This window comes from Paramisgurnus dabryanus, chromosome 8 (assembly GCF_030506205.2).
Source record: "Paramisgurnus dabryanus chromosome 8, PD_genome_1.1, whole genome shotgun sequence".
Lineage (NCBI taxonomy): Eukaryota > Metazoa > Chordata > Actinopteri > Cypriniformes > Cobitidae > Paramisgurnus > Paramisgurnus dabryanus.
Genome location: NC_133344.1, coordinates 30,197,934 through 30,216,336, shown reverse-complemented (window position 1 = coordinate 30,216,336; position 18,403 = coordinate 30,197,934). Strand labels below are relative to the sequence as shown.

At 37.1% G+C, this 18,403-nt stretch overlaps 2 protein-coding genes across 2 annotated transcripts in view; both read left to right on the top strand.

Annotated features, from left to right (window-relative positions):
* diabloa (diablo, IAP-binding mitochondrial protein a) lies at positions 1 to 2,430 on the top strand. Its single transcript, XM_065281511.2, has 6 exons — positions 1 to 253; positions 339 to 465; positions 860 to 985; positions 1,074 to 1,184; positions 1,388 to 1,484; positions 1,619 to 2,430. The coding sequence occupies exons 1-6, from the start codon at positions 126 to 128 to the stop codon at positions 1,822 to 1,824; spliced, it is 795 nt and encodes a 264-aa protein (XP_065137583.1). The 5' UTR covers positions 1 to 125; the 3' UTR covers positions 1,825 to 2,430.
* Positions 2,431 to 6,881: 4,451 nt separating this feature from the next.
* The window catches only part of nectin3a (nectin cell adhesion molecule 3a), a 38,997-nt gene continuing 27,475 nt past the window's right edge, over positions 6,882 to 18,403 (top strand). The window contains exon 1 of the mRNA XM_065281510.1: positions 6,882 to 7,011. Coding sequence (XP_065137582.1) covers positions 6,921 to 7,011 — 91 coding nt within the window. The 5' untranslated portion in view covers positions 6,882 to 6,920. The remainder of the gene's footprint in view (positions 7,012 to 18,403) is intronic.

Genomic DNA, 18,403 nt, shown 5'->3' with positions numbered 1-18,403 from the left:
CAGTGCTAGTAATTTCACACATCCAAGACCTTATTGAAGGTTTATACATCCGAAAAATCTCAAACAAGGACTAAAACGCATTTTATTATTTTTATTTTTTAATTCGTTTAAGATTTAAAGGCAACATGCAGGCTTTTAGGAACTGTAGCTTTTGTGCTGGTGGGAATCTTCTTAAGGGTCGGACCGATTTCCTGCTTGCCCGGAGAAACATGGCGGCGCTTCGGCTGAGCGCTGCGTGCGTTCAACTACTCAAGTAAGTTTGTATTCAGTTCAATTTTAAGAGGGGTATTTAAACCAGGATTTGATCTAATTTCTGATTTGTTCTTGTCATATCAAAGGGACAAAGCAACTGTGCTGTGCAGCAGTTCTGTTCACCAGCGTCTCATGCGCATGCCCAAGGTCTCTCGATCCAGCGCAGTAGCATTCAGTGTCACCAGCGGTCTCTGTGCAGTTCCCTTTACACAGGTAACGATGCTTTTTGAGTACAAGTTTTTTCTTATTAGCTTTCTTTGGGTAACGGTCCCATTGATGTTCACGAGAGAGTCGAGTTCCGACGTAAGCGCAGAGCGCGACAATACAGTTTCATTATGGTTACTAATGAATATAATTAACCAAACCGTTTAGCAGTGGAAAGAATGTTTACTGAATACTTGCAACTCTGACAGTGAAAACCAGGCTAAAGTCTAAACATCTCATTAAACATGATAATTAATAATGCTAAATTTACTTGAAAAACCTGGTCTAAATGCAACAGTTTAACTTGTAACAAACCTGATGAGTTAGTTGACTGGGCGGTTAAATGGCGTACATTTCTAAGCTTTACAAACTTTTCCCTTAAAATGCTTACTTTTTTTAACAGCAAGTGGAAAACCTCTCCCATGAATCACTCATTCGCCGGGCTTCCTGTCTGGTCACAGACAGTGCCAACACGTACCTCTCTCAGACCACGCTGGCCCTTGTGGATGCCCTAACACAATATGCCAAAGTAAGATCTATAAACACTGAATCATAAGTCAGTTAACTGATGAAACATGTTTACAATTGGAAGTAACTGTGTCATGTTTTTTTAACAGGCCCTGCATACGCTCATTGCCCTTCAGAAGCGGTACATAACCTCAATAGGTAAACTGACCCCTGCTGAAGAGGACAGAATTTGGCAGGTGATCATTGGCCAACGAGTTGAGGTAAATTTTGTTCTTTTAAATATTTGTTTAGTTCTTGTAGAACAAGACCTTCTGTAGTTTCGTAGTGTTGTTTACTTATCAGAAGGACATAGATGCTGATAAGCATTATCATTAACAGATCTTGTTGATATTGTGCATGTATTAAAAGGGGAATTTTCACTAAGCATTACGGAGTTTTCACAATATTTTTTCCTTTTTGTCAGGTTGGGGATAGACAAGATGAATGTAACCGGTTCGAGTCAAACTGGATAAATGCCATCCACATATGTGAACTGTCAGCAGAGGCAGCCTACAATTCAGGTATGTTTGTATGAATATTTCTAGTAAACTGTTATAAATTTGATCAGTATTCAATCCAAAAACCTTTGTCTTTTTATTACCGGTACTATGTGGTCTGGTCTGTGTATTAATTCATTCCAAATTATTTTATACAGGAGCGGAGCATGCACGCACAGCAACAAAAACAAATCTGCAGGTGGCTCAGTCCAAAGTGGAGGAGGTTCGAAAGATCTCCAAAGATGCAGAGAAAAAACTGGCAGAGACTAAAGCAGAAGAAATCCAGAGAATGGCTGAATATGCCTCCAGCATTGACAAACCCGAAATGGAAAATGTTCCAGAGGCCTACCTTCGTGAAGACTAGAGTCACTCAATATGATGGGATGTTGAATGCACCTTATGAACCGATTGCAGCGATTAACTGTTATGTAACGTTCAGAAACACTGCTTTAAATGCTGCGTTTATCGTATGGGTAGTGAATTGCTATTTACTAGCAATGCAGATTTTGTCGACTGACGGTCAATATAGTGCTGTCCGTTTAAAACAACAGAGCAGCCTCAAAGTCCATCCGGTTGCTTTTTAAGAAAAATGGGTTAATGTATTCGTTAATGCAACTTTTAATATGCATTGAAACATTGATACGTAGCAAATGTCAGAAATCACATTGATTTAATATTTATATATGTATATATTTTCCATATTTTGTGTTTGTTTATGTTCTTTGCTGTACAATTGTCATGAGTCTGTACAACACTAAAATTATATTAAACATAAAAAAAAGCATAAAATCCTTGAAGATATAATAGCCTATTAAAATAGTATGGTATCATTAAGGCTATATTGTTTCATATTTTGAAGAGCACAATGAAACTGCTGTTATTTATTTTCTTGATTGATTTAATGTCCAATTTGTCCAGAACAGTTTATGTAGAAGTGTCAAATTCAATAAAATGTATCCTTGTTCGTTTATTCTGTAGGTGTACTTGCATCACTCTTAAAACAATGTTCAATATGACGGCAGGTAAACTCAAGTGTTAGTTAGATATTAAAATAGAGAACTCGACTTCGCACATGTACGGTTTCAACCAGCAGATGGCAGCCTAAACCTATTGATGAAAATGAACTTTGAAGGTATGTTTTGCGCATGCAGATTGCGGAAACAACAAAGCGGCGTGCTCTACTTCATAAATCGCTGCGCAGACAGATCGGCGTATGACATCATATGAAATGTTTCGAATTTTCCCGCGGTACTTTGATGTCATACATCGAGTGGTCTGCGCAGAGCTGCATAAAGTTCAACAAACCGCATATCTTAATAGAGAGAAGTTCATCTGTCCGACTTCTTAACTGTAATAGACAGTACTTTAACAAAAAAGTAAATATTCTGCATGTTGTTCCAATGCTGGTTAAAAGTAAAGTTTCCCAAATAAAAAAGCTTTTTTAACAGGAATACATCACGTACTGGCTCGCAGGGGCGTAGCAGCCATTTTAAAAGTGGGGGGGACAGTAAAGCTGCTGTTCATAATAATACATTCCAAAATAGAATACCAATTGGCATTTTACAGCACCTAGTGGCAATTTTGGGAACATGCCATGATAGCTTACATGAACCTATATTTGTGAAATCATACTCACAATTTAAAAATACTGCAGGACTTTGAAACCAATGTGAGACCATCTATAGCCTACTTTATTTTTATGAAATAAAGATATTTTATGATAGTTACAATATTTCAGTTACACTACATTTGTATTTTGATGAATATACAGATTACATCTACACTAATTTTATACAACATACATTTTATGAAAATATAGCAATAAAACCTAAATCAATGTATTTACAAGTTTTTAATATTTTCAAGATGGAAGTAAGTTATTTAATCATACATGGCCCTGGGAAGTGGGGGTGCTGTGGGTGCTGTAGCACCCACTGTTGGCGAGAGGGAGATTTTTTTTAAGTAAAAATATTTTGCACAATTTATATATTACTTATGAATATTTTAGGAGATTATTTTTGACACACGTATGTTAGGATTTTAATTTCATTACTGTCTGTGCCTACCCATCTCCGTGGCCTCATCCGAGCGCACTTTCTCCGCCTTGCGTCTTTTGAAGACATGGGTAAGCAGCACCATGACCCAGAATAGACTCACACACCTTTGGCTAATGCATGCCCACACAGGAATTCTGAACTCCCTGGGCATTCGTCCCCTAGCTCATGAGAGACTTTGGACTCTATTATACAACCGGCGCAATGCGCGACGCGAGTGTCTTTTGCTATAGTAAAGAGCGCGTTGATATTATGCGCATACAGTATTAACGGGATGACAACGCGGGTTTGCTTATCACATACATGAATGCGAAGAAGCACAAAAACGCTTTTTAATATGAAAAATTAAAGGATTAAAATGTAAAAGATTATTATTGAGTCTCTTGGACATAAATGATGACCGATTATGAGACGTTAGAAGGCGTAAATAGCTGCTTCATCTAAGTAAATAAATGCTTTACTTTAAACGAATGCATCTTTTTTTTTTATTTAAATGCTACCCCACGAATTTATTGTATATAATGACTATGTACCTGTGGATATGGTGAGATGAGAACGTTTGTAAATTCTTTATCTCTTGTTTGTAACAAATAAAGAATTTTTAGAGTACAAACCTTATATAAAGCCTAATATATTCTAAAAATGTAATTATACACAATGTATTTATTTTATAAAAGTATACAATATCAGAACTAAACCCATTATTATTTTTGTTCCATTTATGAATTGTAAGTTAAAAAAGACAGTAATAGTATTATTTAGTAAAAAAAAAGATCTATATAAAAATATACTAGGTATGTTACTGTGAGAATATTTTACCACTGTTAATCGACGTGTGATTTAAAAACGAAAGTAAAATATTTTCGTCCGCATGGATATTAAAAATTGTGAAGTTTAATTATTATTATGTTGTTATAATATTATATGTTGTATTAAAATATGTTCTATGTATGTATATCTGAAGTTATAATGAAAGTAATTTTCCCTGGGATTATTCAAAGTATTTCTGCTTCTGATTAATAGCGCATATATTTATCTGATAACTGATGATGTCTGTATGTTTCAGACCCTGGCTGTGTGCACTGAAGTGTATATGACAATAAAGTATTAAAACTCAATGTATTTATTTTTAAAATGTATTTAAAATAGGCCTATAGGCTCATAGGTTTTTTGTTAAAAAAAAATTTATTTCACAGCACCCCCTGTTCAAAACATCAAAACTTCCAAACTTTTTACAATTAAACTAGATTATCTTTAATCCTGTTGCTCCATTACTTTAAACTTTGTTTTAAATCTCTGATTAACTTTAATGTTTGATGAGTTCAAATAGATTTTCTACAATTAAATATGTGGCTAAATCATCAGAAACAGACACCGCGAGCGTGGTGGCACTATTCAAAGATGCGTTTATTATAACGTCTCAACAGAGTGAGTTTGACGGCTTAAAAATATTACTTAACACTATCAGTGACAGCTCCCGATGCTCGTATGCGCTTCTCCTCTGTCATGCGCGCTCCAGTCAGAAACTGAGAGCAGTGAATAAACGGACACACGGCGGTGCTTCATGACAAATGCGTCGCGTCGGAACATCTTGTTCATTCATTATATCACAATAACTGAGCTTCGCAATATTTCCTGCCACATTGCTTCGTTAATCAATACAATTGATTGTTTTAATGATTGTCAAATGTTTTTATTTGAATAAGATCTTTAGATTACCGATGTATAGTGATTTATAATATAGGCTACAAAAAAATATATTACATTTGCCTGCATAAACTGTTTATTTTCTTTATGAATGACAACGTCAACATTTGTTGCTGTTTAATTACACCGGCAGATTCATCAGCGCAGATGATGGGTTTAACATAAATAAGTTTTAATCTATATTATAAGGTTTGTAAGCTGTGTTTAAATGTAAGTGGTGCAACACAACTCGAATTAAAATTAAACTGAGATAAACAAACCATATTTTAGCTCTAAACTCTGCTTATTTTAATCTGTGCAACCCACGCTGAATCCTGCGCAGCGTGAGGAGGTCCGACTCCATAGTGTATTTTAACTACAGTAGGTTAAATCATAACATGAAAACTTTATCTCGTGATTTGTGTCATCACGACATACTGCAACATTATCTAACGTGTGTTTGAAAAAATTATGTAGGCTAATCGTCCTTTGCTTTTTTCTGGGGTGCATTTTATCCCAGACGGCGTAATAGCAAAAGTAAATGAACAAACGAAACTTCACAAGAGCAACAAGAGATTTGAAGCTCATACAGACACGCTCTGTGATTGGCTGAATGTTAGTTCACTCAAATCTAAGTAACAAATCAGAGAACACTGTACATGACGCACTGCGCTGTTGCTCGCCGGAGCTCGCCTCCGTCTCTCATTAAAAATTTATGACTTCTGGCCACTTTGATGCTTGGTGGCCTTGTGAACGCACAGTAAAAGTGGGGGGGTCATGACCCCCCCGTCCCCCCCGGTTGCTACGCCCCTGCTGGCTCGTGACGTGACACTGTTACGTCGTGTTGAATTCTTGCACCAGTTGAACATTTCAAATGATAAAAAAAACCATTTCAACTTCTGTTCACAGATCAGAACTTACAATAGTACGTTGAATTGACTTGCAAAACCAAGTTGTTTTAACATAATGCTGCGCATTTTTTATATTCTTCTATTACATTTAAAACAGTTTAGTTTCATATTACAATGTTTGCATTACATGGGGTTAACATGTTTTTAATAGCAGCATTGCTTTCAGACCTGAATGTGAATGCCGATCTTCATATAATTGCATTTACAATGTATAAAGTCATCCAAAATAATATTCTACTTTGTGCAACACTTTAGATGCTTTGCATTTCGGTGCGAGAGAAGTTACGTAGGTTCAAAAGGGAGCCAATAAAAATGATTGATTGGTGTAAATGGCACCACTCAGATAGGGATTTATCACTCGTGGAAGACATAAATAAAACAAAGCATTACGGATTGCGTGCCCAGCATGTCTCATGCTTTAAACTGGGCGAACTGGCGACATTTCACTAGAGTCCAGAGCCTCCCATCACCCATTTGAGTCAAGCCCCTGAGTTATTTTTACTATTAAAACTATTAAGTCGTATAGTGTTGCACTGTTACATATATGAGTATTTTAGCAGCTGCATAAACCAAATTACGACCAAAATAACAGATTCTCAAAACGTAAATACAGATGCACATCTCAGACTATAATGTCAATCGTAACTGAATGAGGGCGAATTGAGATGCCCTGCATTGTTGAAGGGTTTATTTTTAGTGGTAAAGAAGTGCTGGACAGGGCGGTACCGCCCTCGCGTGGTTCCGCTGCTGTGGACCAGACTCGAGTTCATTCATCAAGAAACTCACTGCTGCGCCTCCACGCACAAACCATGGCAAAGGAGATAAGGGACATCTTTGGGAATAGCACGATTTTCCGTGGGCTTCTACCTTTCATCGGCTTTGTGTTTTGCGTGGTTACTGGTGGGTACTTTTACTTTAAAGACGAGGTCTAATGTTTTTGACTTAAAACGCAAGTTTGCGGAGAAAGTTTATGGATGGTAGCGATGGCATGGTCGTGTGTACGAATGCGGACGATGCTCCCTGAGCTGATGAACTTGTAACGATGGTATTAATGTTCGTTTTTGTTATTTACTGCAGTAATTTTTATTATGAAATATACCGGTAGTCCTGGTTTACGATTACAAGCATTGTAAGCGAGACGTGTCCATGCATTTATGAGTGTTACTAAAATTTGCATGTGGATTCATTTTCTAACAATACTTTTGAATGTTTAGAGGAAAAATCCATCATAAACCGTCACTTGAATATTATTGCGATAAATTTTCGATATCCCACTAAAACCGAGGTTTTTCTGCATTGCAAGGTTTTAAATGACTTTACCAAACAGCTTTTTTATTTTATTATCTGACTATTTAGGTGTAGCTTTTCCCTTATAAAAATTAACCATGGGTTAACTAGAGTAACTATAGTTTCTTAAATTGACTGAGGTTGCACTACAGGAACTATAGTTTAACCATGATATTCATTATAAAGAGATATGGTAATCAATCCACCAAAAACAACATTAGGCTACTTCTGTTTTACTAGGATAAAATAAAACCATGGTTAATGTAGGTAAAGGTATATTCCACTAAGGTAACATTGTTACCAGGACAAGTTATCTGTGATTTAGGTGATTTAAAAATCCACTGATCTCATGGAAAGTGTGCACCCTCAATATGAAATGGTTGTGAAGTGCTTGTGTGAATGAATCTGGTGAAGTACACGTGAAATCTTGGGTGTGTTTTGGCCAGGGAGTGGAGGGTATTTTGAGCCCCGGAGAGGCAAAGCACTGCAGCCGCAGAGTCTGGAGGTATTGACCTGTTTTTGGGCAGCTGCCAGTGGCACCCTTCATTTCTGTTGCCTTAAATATTAGGTTTAAATGGGAGAAACCCTACGTCTGCGCCTTAAAAAAATACTGCTAGAGGAAGTGGTCTGTTAAACTGAATGACTATAATCATGTCTTTTGTAGCCAAATGGGAGCCCAACGGGAGGCTGGAAAATAGATGCAAGCAACTTTAACAGTCCATAAAGCGCCTGCAAAATGGTTAGCACTGTTGATATTATAGTATAGCTTATTTTGACAGATGGAATTGATGCTGGTGTTGTGCGGGTCAAACAGGAGAACCCCCAGTTTCATGTCACTGGATTGAGTTTAATAAATTTGGATTGAAGAAATTCAGGGGAACGAATACTATTTTGTATGTTTTTATATTGTTTATATGTCATGCATTTGGCAGACGTGTTTATCCAGAGCAACTTGCAATGCATTACAAACAGTTCATTTCAGAAGTATGTGTGTTCTCCTGGAATCGAACCCATGGCATATGCTGCTGACACAATGTGGTACCCATTAAGACCCGTTTCTGTGTCATAAAGGGGTATGGTTAAATCTTATACAGATCTATGGAAGACCATTGTGTTATCAGCGCAAAAGGTCATGGGTTCATACCCAGGGAACACACACATGATGACAAAAATGTATATCAACTTGTAATGCACCGTAAATCAATTTGGATAAAGCGTCTGCCAAATGCATAAAATGTAAATCAGCTGTTCACCTCCAATAGAGAATATGAAAGCCTGAGGCGCTCATGTGCTTTTTTCGGGTCATTTAAGTACAGTATACATTTAGTAGACAGTCGAATGTCATACTGCTGCCGCAGGATGTACAGTACTTGGGCTAATACTGGGTTGTAAGGACAGAGGGGTCACACACGGTGTCTGTGATAGCAGCACTGCTGTAGATTGAGAGAGATGTACTGTAATGTTATGGAAATACAGTCAGCAAATGTCACCCGATTGAGTAAATTAGACCAAGGTGAAAGCTTTGCAAGCTCAGCACTTACAAACACCAGCCTCACTTTGCTAGGTACAAGTCGTGCAAGTAATGCATTAAAAAAATCTATGTTAGATTGTGTTATTTTTATTGTTGCATGATATAGGTTAGCCAGGGGTTTTATTTCGTTCGACGTTACTGCTATATAAAGAGACTTTCATGTTTATGTAGCGTAAAGGTGACCAACACATAAATGCATAGACTAACTTCAGTCTTTATTATTAAAAATGTGTGCTGCTTTATCATCCGGCTCGTCTTTGTACTTGATTTTAATCTCACTTAGCCCGGCTGAAATCTGCCAATCACATTATAAGATTCTTTTGAAGAAGGTCCATCAGGAAATGAGTATTAGACTTTATTATGAGCTGAGCCAGCAGAGAGGGACACAAACCATGACCGCAGAAAAGCATTTTGCTGTGAACTTCTTCCATCCTGGAAAATGTGATAATAAGAGGTTTTTGTAACTGGGCCTCTATCCATTAAAGAATGTAATGGGGCAACCTTTTGCCTCGCACACATGCTGTTCCCCATTTTGATTGGGTTTAGTGTAGGACATACATTTACATTTTTATTCAAAAGCAATTTACAGTGCATTACAAGGTATATATTTATCAGTATGTGTATTTCCTTGGTTCGAACCCATGGCCTTTTGCGCTGCTCATGCCATAGTACTCTACCACCAAGCTGTACAGGAGCACAGGACTTATTTTTCTCTCTAACTGGCAAAAGGCAGGATTTCGATTCATTTTCAATTCTTTCAGTATTGGCATATTCATTGTTTATGCATTGTCCAACATAACACATGCATTGAATATATTCAGATGTCTTTCCAAATGTGTGTCCCCTGGTTGTCAGTGATGCGTTTGCCCCAGACAGAAGCAAAATCCATCTGTTCACCAAGCGCCTCCGAGCTCCCTCTGTCTGGGTATTGTAACAAAGAGGGCATTTTATGTACATTGATCTTCCATGCTGTCTCTGTAATTGTTAGGCACCGTTCAAGGTTTTAATAAGCTGTACCGGGCAGGAGCGCCATCCCGGCACTGTGATGTTGATGAGGTCCAAGTTCGCAAAGTTCCCCTGTGTTCCCTTTAGATGTTGATGTATGATGTAATTACAATGACGGGAAAGGTGTGAGGTCTGGAGAGGTACGAAAGATCCTGTGATTTTGCTGCATTGTGTTTCTGTGGTTAAACCAAGCGCACAAAACCCCTTAGTTCATGGTTTTACTTTTTAACAAGGACGTTGCGTTGTATAATCCTTGGTGTTTCAAGACGACATCATGCTGGCATATAGTTTGTTCCCGAGGTCAAGGAGGAGGCGTAGTTTATGTCAAGCCATCAAACTTAAAAAGTTTGCTTCGGGTTAGGGTATAATATATGTTTCTGTAAGATGAAACACTAACAGTCTGTCGAAAAAATCGACAGACTCGAAACACCACATAGCTAGGGTTGTAAGGCTTTCTGGCTTCACAACAAGCAACAAAATACGCCCCCCATGATGTCATCAGACTTAAAAACACCAAGGATTTAGTGAGTGCCATGATTGAACAGTATACTAAATGAGGATTTTCTATATTTAACTATATAAATGGCCTTTGATAAGCGAATAAAAATAAGGAAAGTGTTTCAATCTTGGTCATGATTTATCTAATAGGTGCGCAAAGTAAATCTCAGCCACCTGTGCGAGTGGTCACACAGGTGAAGTTATTAAGTTAAATCTATTTGACTGGCAAACAAACCTAAGGACAAAGCCCTCAATGTGGGTGGTATTGGGTATCTAAACCGATTGGCGCCTTGGTATGCCATTTTGCGGACAGTGTGAGAAAGAAAAGAGAGTGCACTATCCTATTGTGTTTCGTGTTGACCAAACCGCTGCATTACTTTGCTCTGTAATTCAGTCTTGTTTGTGTGTTTTGTCTTTTGTGACATCTTGAGTATCCTGTTGCTCGACTGGCAACATTCAACCCCCTAAAAAAACTTTGAGAGAGCATCTGAAAACAACATCACATCCTTTCATATTGGCATCTGGTTCAACAGTGGTTTTTTGGAGGAATGCAGTATAAATGCTGTTGGTGTGATGTTGTTGCATAAGCTTTCTTTTATATTCCGATCGGATAATTGCGAATAAAAACGTATGCTTTATTTATTTGAATAGCCCTATCATTGTTTTCTAAAGTGCTTCAATTGAGCTCTTCTTACTGTTATTATGTTTGCATTAACACTGACACTGTGAAGGCAATGAAAACAGTTCCCGGTGAGTATGGGAAGGATGTCAGAAACCCAGCCCTTGTGTGCTTGGATAGCGTGCTGTTCTGTGAAGCCTCATTAAGGGTTCACATTCCTTAATTCACCTTGTTTTTAAAACCACATTTCGATCAGCGGTCCTGAGGAACTGACTAATGCTTAATGTAGTGCATTTGAAATGAGTCTCTTGGTTGGATTTCGCATTAGGGATCCATTTTCATAACAGTTTGACATTCCAAGGAAGTAATCCATTCTTGCCTGAGAATAATGGCTTTGTAAAAACTTTCAAAAGGAAGTCTTGGAGGTCAGAAAGATGTTAAATCATTAATACCCACACAAAACGGAAACACTCTTAAAGCTCTCTTATGTCCACACCCTAGCTGAATATGGCTAAAATGTGACATAGATTCAGTCAATATCCTAATATATTCGATATAGCTCCTTTTAAACATGTTAAAAACTCTTTTACCTTGCTGTCATTTATCAAATTCAGCTACTGTGCACTTAGAGGACTTTGATAAAAAATTGTTTTACTGTTTCTGCCAATAAAGCGCTATAATCAATGGCTGATACCGGGATTAAGCGAATTTGAAGCAAGTATTTGATGAAAGTGCCAAGAGCATTCATCAATATCATTATTACATTTTTGATAGAGGTGGCTTTACGGCTTTTGCATCTGAGCATTATATTTTGATGTTGAATCTTTTGTGAAGGATTTTGGTAATCACCAATTATGTTAGTTTAGGGCAGCTGTAGCACAAATATAATTTTTTTTTATTAATACCAAAAATTGGCCACTTTAGTTTGCAGTATCCGGGGTTCCGAAGGGTCCTTGAAATCCTTTAAAGTTTGTGAATCTGGGGGGAAAAATTCAAGGCCCTGGGAAATTTTTGAAAATATACATACATAGATACAGGTCATTTAAAGGGCTTAAATCCATTTTATGCAAGAAGTTATCTGGAAAAAAATACATGTTATTCCCTGTGTAGTGTAGGATAATATCCTAAAAATTCTAGACTTTTTAAGCACATGTGCTAAACTGTTTAAATGTTTAAATGTTACATCTTCTGTATGCAAATGTTGATTCATACCAAAATGCTTTTTTGCATAGTTGTGTTTGACACATGAAAACGTCTCGGGTTACGTATGTAACTGTTTTTCCCTGAGAAGGGAACGAGACGCTGCGTCTCCCTTGCCATACTTCCTGCGTCCCTGTAACGCCGTCTTTGGCAATATTTCAGATAGCGATATACTTCCTGGCTCCCGCGTCACCCTGTCTTTGTCGTTAAGCCTCACCATTGGTTGAATTTGATATACACATTCAGACGCACTTACCCCTGGAGGCGTCCCCAAAGTGTCACCGCAGTGACGCAGCACGAGTTCCCTCAAAAGGAAACTGTAAAAATATATCTTAAAAGGTAACACAATGTAACCTTGCTCTCACTCGAAATGTGTCCCCACATTTGAGGGGGATTTGCACCTGGAAAGTCCTTGAAAGGTCCTTGAATTTAAAGGTAACTAAGGTGTGGGAACCCTGAGTATGACAAGTTGCGTTTATTTTATCCTTCAAATTGCGCAAATTGAAATAACAAAAAGAAAACACAGCAATTTCGCATAAACTCCTATATATCGCAAAAGAATACACTAGGGTGATGAGGTTTTAGCCAATTCGAAAAAAGGAATATAGCGCACAGCTGCAATTTATTTCCCATTTACAGGTCACCTAACATGCATACAATTCACGTGATCATTCTTTATATATGGTGCGGTATGTTTGGTTGGAGAACAAGATAGAAAAGGGTGTGTTCAACTTCATGTTGCGAATGACATCAAAATACCGTGAGAACGTTTTGCGAGTCGACTGCTCTGTATGCTTTCGAATCGCTCTTGAGGTGCATTGATGTCATCCACATGTCGGTCTCCGCAATGCCATATACAGTCGACTTAACGCAAGATAACAAAATTATGTTTTAGTTGCATAACATCAGTTAATGGACATGGCGTCATTTCACAATAGCTTTTTGTTGACATTTAGAAAATGGCGTTTAAGATTTGGAATCTTAAATGGAAACGCATCCAGTGATAGCTTTAGTTTAAGCTAGGAACTCTTCTTGTAACCTCTATTACCAACTTCTAAATTACCCACTGTTCATTCACATAAAAGGCTGAATAACACAAGCATGGAAGAATTTTCCACCACCAATAAGCAATTTAGCCTTGCATTGTTAGCCAGGGAACCCCTGCTTTTCACTTAATAGCGGCTCATGGAAAGCCTCTTTTGTTCACTTTCGAAAGATGTCAAGAAGTCAGGATGATAAGTGGAGTGTCGCTTGTTCTTATTGCAGACAAACGAGTCTCGGGAAACATTCTGTAGTTTGGTTGTTTGGTTCTTGACTTGGGTGTGAAGGGGCGGGTACACAGCGACACTTTTAACACCAACGTTATTGATTGCCCTGTCCCTTTAAGTGCTGGTCCTTAATCAGATGTGATTGGTGAAAGGGAGACTAGCTAGAAGAAAAGCTACATAGGAAGGAGGAGACGTTCTCGTACCCTGGCAAGAGGCCTGTCAAATGTTTGTTTTTTAATGAAGTTGGGGTCTTTCTAATTACTAGTTATTGATGTTTCATTGCTTTCAAGGTAGTAAGGATTTCTGTGTTCAAAGAAACTGTTTAAGAAATCCAGCATATTTAAATAAGCACAGTCAAGCGGCTATGGAAAACATTGATTCGTTCAGTCAAGTGTGTCCGTCTGTTCTATAAAGGGAGCACAATGCTTACAGTTCTCAATATGACAGTTTAGTTACCTAGATTGTGGATTATAAAAGAATAGCTTGACTAGCTTAATAGTGCATTGGTGGTTCAGTGAACTGAGGTTAATATTATTTCAAATTTTGTCATTTTGTTTCCAAGCAAGGCCAATGTCCCCATGTTCCTTTTTATCTGGAGTTTCGCTCTCCTATGGATTGAATCAGAGAAAGGAACAGAGAGTTTTCTTTGGGGCGACCAACCACGAAGTTATTTGAATATTTATTATGTCCGTTTGGAGCACCGTATAATCTTTAATGCATTTAACATTTGTACAAGCTTTGGGCAAACCTGCACAAAAGTGTGTAAATGTCCAGCAGTCTGGTCTTATTAAGGGTCATGAATTGTGATAACTCTATTTTCTGTTCCTTTTTTTGGCAGTGTATGAAGTAATGGGTACTGAATTAACGAATTCTTCTGAACTCTGGGTGCAGCCATTCAATAGGGGAACTAACAGATATTTAGATAAATTAAAATGACTTTAATCTTGCAAGACTAGGGAAGATCTGATGCCGTCCATTTTTATTAGTAAAACACTGTGTTTTCTCATAGTTTTTACTAGTTTTCCTCAGAAATGAACCGAATCCTAAATCAATGACACTGACTAAACCATATGTCAACAAAACCACACAGCTGAATGGCTGCTAATTACTGTTGGCATGTCAAGTGCACCTGTCTTTTTAGCTATTGATATTCATTAAAACACTGGGGGGACTGTTGCAGATTAGTCATTCAATCAGCATTTAACTACCACTTATTCATTGTGTGTGTTTTTTTAAAGGGCATTAGCGGTCAAACCTCATTTTAATTGATTGGTCTTTTTAATGTCTCCATTTCACATGTCTTCCGTACTGAAAAATACAGCTAAGACCAGCATAAGCTGGTGAGCAGGGCCGTGCACAGACATTTTGAGGGGCAGTGGCCCAAACCAAAAAGGGGGCACTGGGGGAGGGCACAATTTATATGGTTTTAACAATATGATGTGTTATAGATTAGTATCAAATAAGAGAAGTGATTATAATGAAAAATATACTTAATAACAAGAATTAAAGTTTGACAAAACTGCTTAATATTCTATATGATTTACGTGCTGAAGGTTTGAATCCATGTTTGCAATTTTGAACAGCTTTTGCAGCCTTCCTTTCAACTCTGTCTTCTTTTTTGTGAAAACATTGCTTTTTATTTTAATTTTTTGTCTACAAAGTGTGCCAACAACAGCAAATTTGGTGTTATATAGACCCCTTCACGGTTCACGTCACAGGCGGTTCCCACTGCGCATGTCGGGGTCAGAAAAGTAATTACAGCAGATTGAGTTGCGTGTTATTCGGTATCGTAAAAATGCCTACTTACGTCGTGGGCTCTGAAAATCGCGCCAGGTCTTCCGTTAAGTTTTCGCGATTCATGCAGAATCTCAAAAACAAAAAAATACAACATCTGCGGCTGCAAGCTATTAACGTGCAGACTGGAACAATACAAATATCAAAGAGGCTTGTGATTGTAGTGCTCACTTCATTTGAGGTAAGTCATCATTTTTCAGCCCTGTTAGATTACATTTTAAAGCCTCGATTGTATGAACAGTTTGACCCCATGCTGCGCACGCACCCGATAGTCATTCAATGTTTACAAACCTTGAAGGGGTCTATTAGATCTCATTACAGATCACTGTAATTCTAAGAATGTTTACTTGCTAAGTTGTTAGCACTTTTAGAAGACCGAGAGCAAATCATTACCCACAGAAATACAAAAACATACGAAAGACGAGAGAGGTCATCCATATTTTTATTTTTGCTGCTTGTTTTCTCGTGATCTCGACTTAACAAAAGTTGTTTTCTTGTTATCCTGACATGATAATCCAAATGCCATAATGTAATTTCCTGTCCATAATATTTCGTTTATTTTGAAGTAGGGATGCATATCAATTAATCGCGATTAATCTATAGCAGAATAAAAGTTTTTGTTTACATCATATATGTGTGTGTACTGTGTATAATAACTTTGTATAGTTAAATGCACACACATGCATGTATATATTTAAGCAATGTTTACATGTGTATATACATTTGTATATTTATGTATAATTTATATTATATATAAATATAAATACTTAATATATAAATATATTTTTTTCTTAAAATTATACATGCATGTGTGCATATTTATATATACATAATTATTATACACAGTTCACACACATATATGATGTAAACAAAAACTTTTATTCTGCTATAGATTAATCGCGATTAATTGATATGCATCCCTATTTTGAAGTGCATATATGAGTTGGGGTCTTCGCCATTACCACGCGTAGCTAATTGTCGATAGACTTAATAAATAAATAAAGTTGGATGTTTGATGTTCGTGAATTTAGGGACCATCTCTAAAGTAACAATGTACACGTTTCTATCTTCAATAGTATTTAAGAGTTTATTTGAATAAATATAAGTAATCTAAAAAACTGTGCATAGTTGACAACCACATGAACACTTAACAGTTGGTTTTGTGACTGTTTGTTGACTTTAAGTTATTCCATTTAAATGCTGTTTAAAGTAGAAACATATATGGAGTTACTTTATAGACGGTCCCTAAATTCACCACTATCAAATGGTCAATTATTGGCAAATCTGTTTAATCTTGAGCGAATCCCTGATCCAAGTAAAATCTAATTTGTTCATTCATGCTAATTTAGCTAAATATGCTTTTGCGGTCTAAAAATTATGTTCTTTTGAATACACGTAAGCTTATCACATTACAATAATACAACTGTTGTTATCTCGAGATAAGGAGAAAATTAAGTCGTGATCACGAGAAAAAACCAAGCAAAATAAATATAGAACACGACCTCTCTCAGTTTCAAACTACCAAATTACTAATTGAGCAGCTCAACAACTGAGGTAATGTAATGAATCTACCTGTTAATACAACAAACTGTCGTCTCCACCCTTCAAAGAGTGGACACAGATTGTGAGAGATTATGTTTAATTTCACAGAATTCACGATAAATTAATGTATTTTATAAAATGTCATAAAACTGGGGCCCCCCTGGCACCATCTCATGGCCCCCAGTTTGAGAACCACTGGTCTAACTGGAAGACCAGTTGACCCACCAGCTTTGCCAGGCTGGAAGGATCAACTTAGACCAGCTACTGGCACCTTAAACCAGCTAAAACCAGCTAGCAGCTGGATTTCAGTATGGTTACCAACTAAATTAATTAAAAAAAACATACATATATAATTTGTGATCATGACATAAAACAGAACAAATAATACCAGTCACAACAAATACAATCAACATACCAGATCAAGAGTTATCCATCATATACAAAATATACATGTATAATGCACTTTTTTTATACAGTCAAATACAATAAAAGAGAAGGAATTAGCAACTTATATTTTAAAAGCACAATATGTAATTTTCACTGCTAGAGGTCGCTAAACAACAACAACGGCCATATCTTGATGACGCTATGACGTTAAAGAATGTAAAATTGTACCTAGGCATAGATAAATAATAAGAGTTCTGTACATGGTAATGACATATCGTAAGCCTCAAACACGATTGTTTTCTTCTTCATATGTAAACCTTGTGTATGCAAAAGACCGCTGGAAACAGGCCAATCTCAACATAATACAGACTGTGACATTACAGTCAAGATGTACGTCCCCAACATTCTTACACATTTAATTAAAGGTAGGGTAACAGATTTGATCCTGAAACATTTTTAATTATGCTGGTTAAAGTCTCCTCACATCCTGATAGCAATCACTGTGTTAAGTTGTTTAAATGTATTTGTAGAAATGTATGTCATCTTTGAAAGGCGTAGGACCAAATAATGTTCAACCAATCATAGATTTCGGTCCGAACGGACGTTTCCTTTTTTGTCCTTCATACGTAAGCGTAATTTGAATGCCCACCGCGCAGCGAGTCCACACAGACACCATACGTCATTGTTCACGTGCGCTTACCTCCTGTCTGTAAACAGCGAGAACAGCAAACTTTTCTGCTAAAATTGACAACCTACACAAGAGCCACAAAACTAAATGCATCTTTTATAACAACAACAGCAAAAACTGCCTGGATCAGCAAAGATCAAAAACCCAAATTAACATCGGTAACTTTACTGCTTTACCACGAGATGCAAACAGCTGCAGGAGGCAAAGTGTCTGAAAGGGTCGTTGCACTGTTTATTTTGGTAAGGTAGGTACGCGATATGTTTGTATTGAGATGGATTCAGATATTATACTTTGATGAAACATTGTGTTGCTTATGAAATTTGTGTTAGTTTACGGATTAGCATAACAATATATTTACTACGTCTACACAACCGAAAGTGTGCTTTAACTAATTCTGATGTAAACAAGTTCCTTATGTTGGTTATTTCGAAAATGTTATTCACTTTGTACTGCAAAGTTTTCTCACTGGTGAA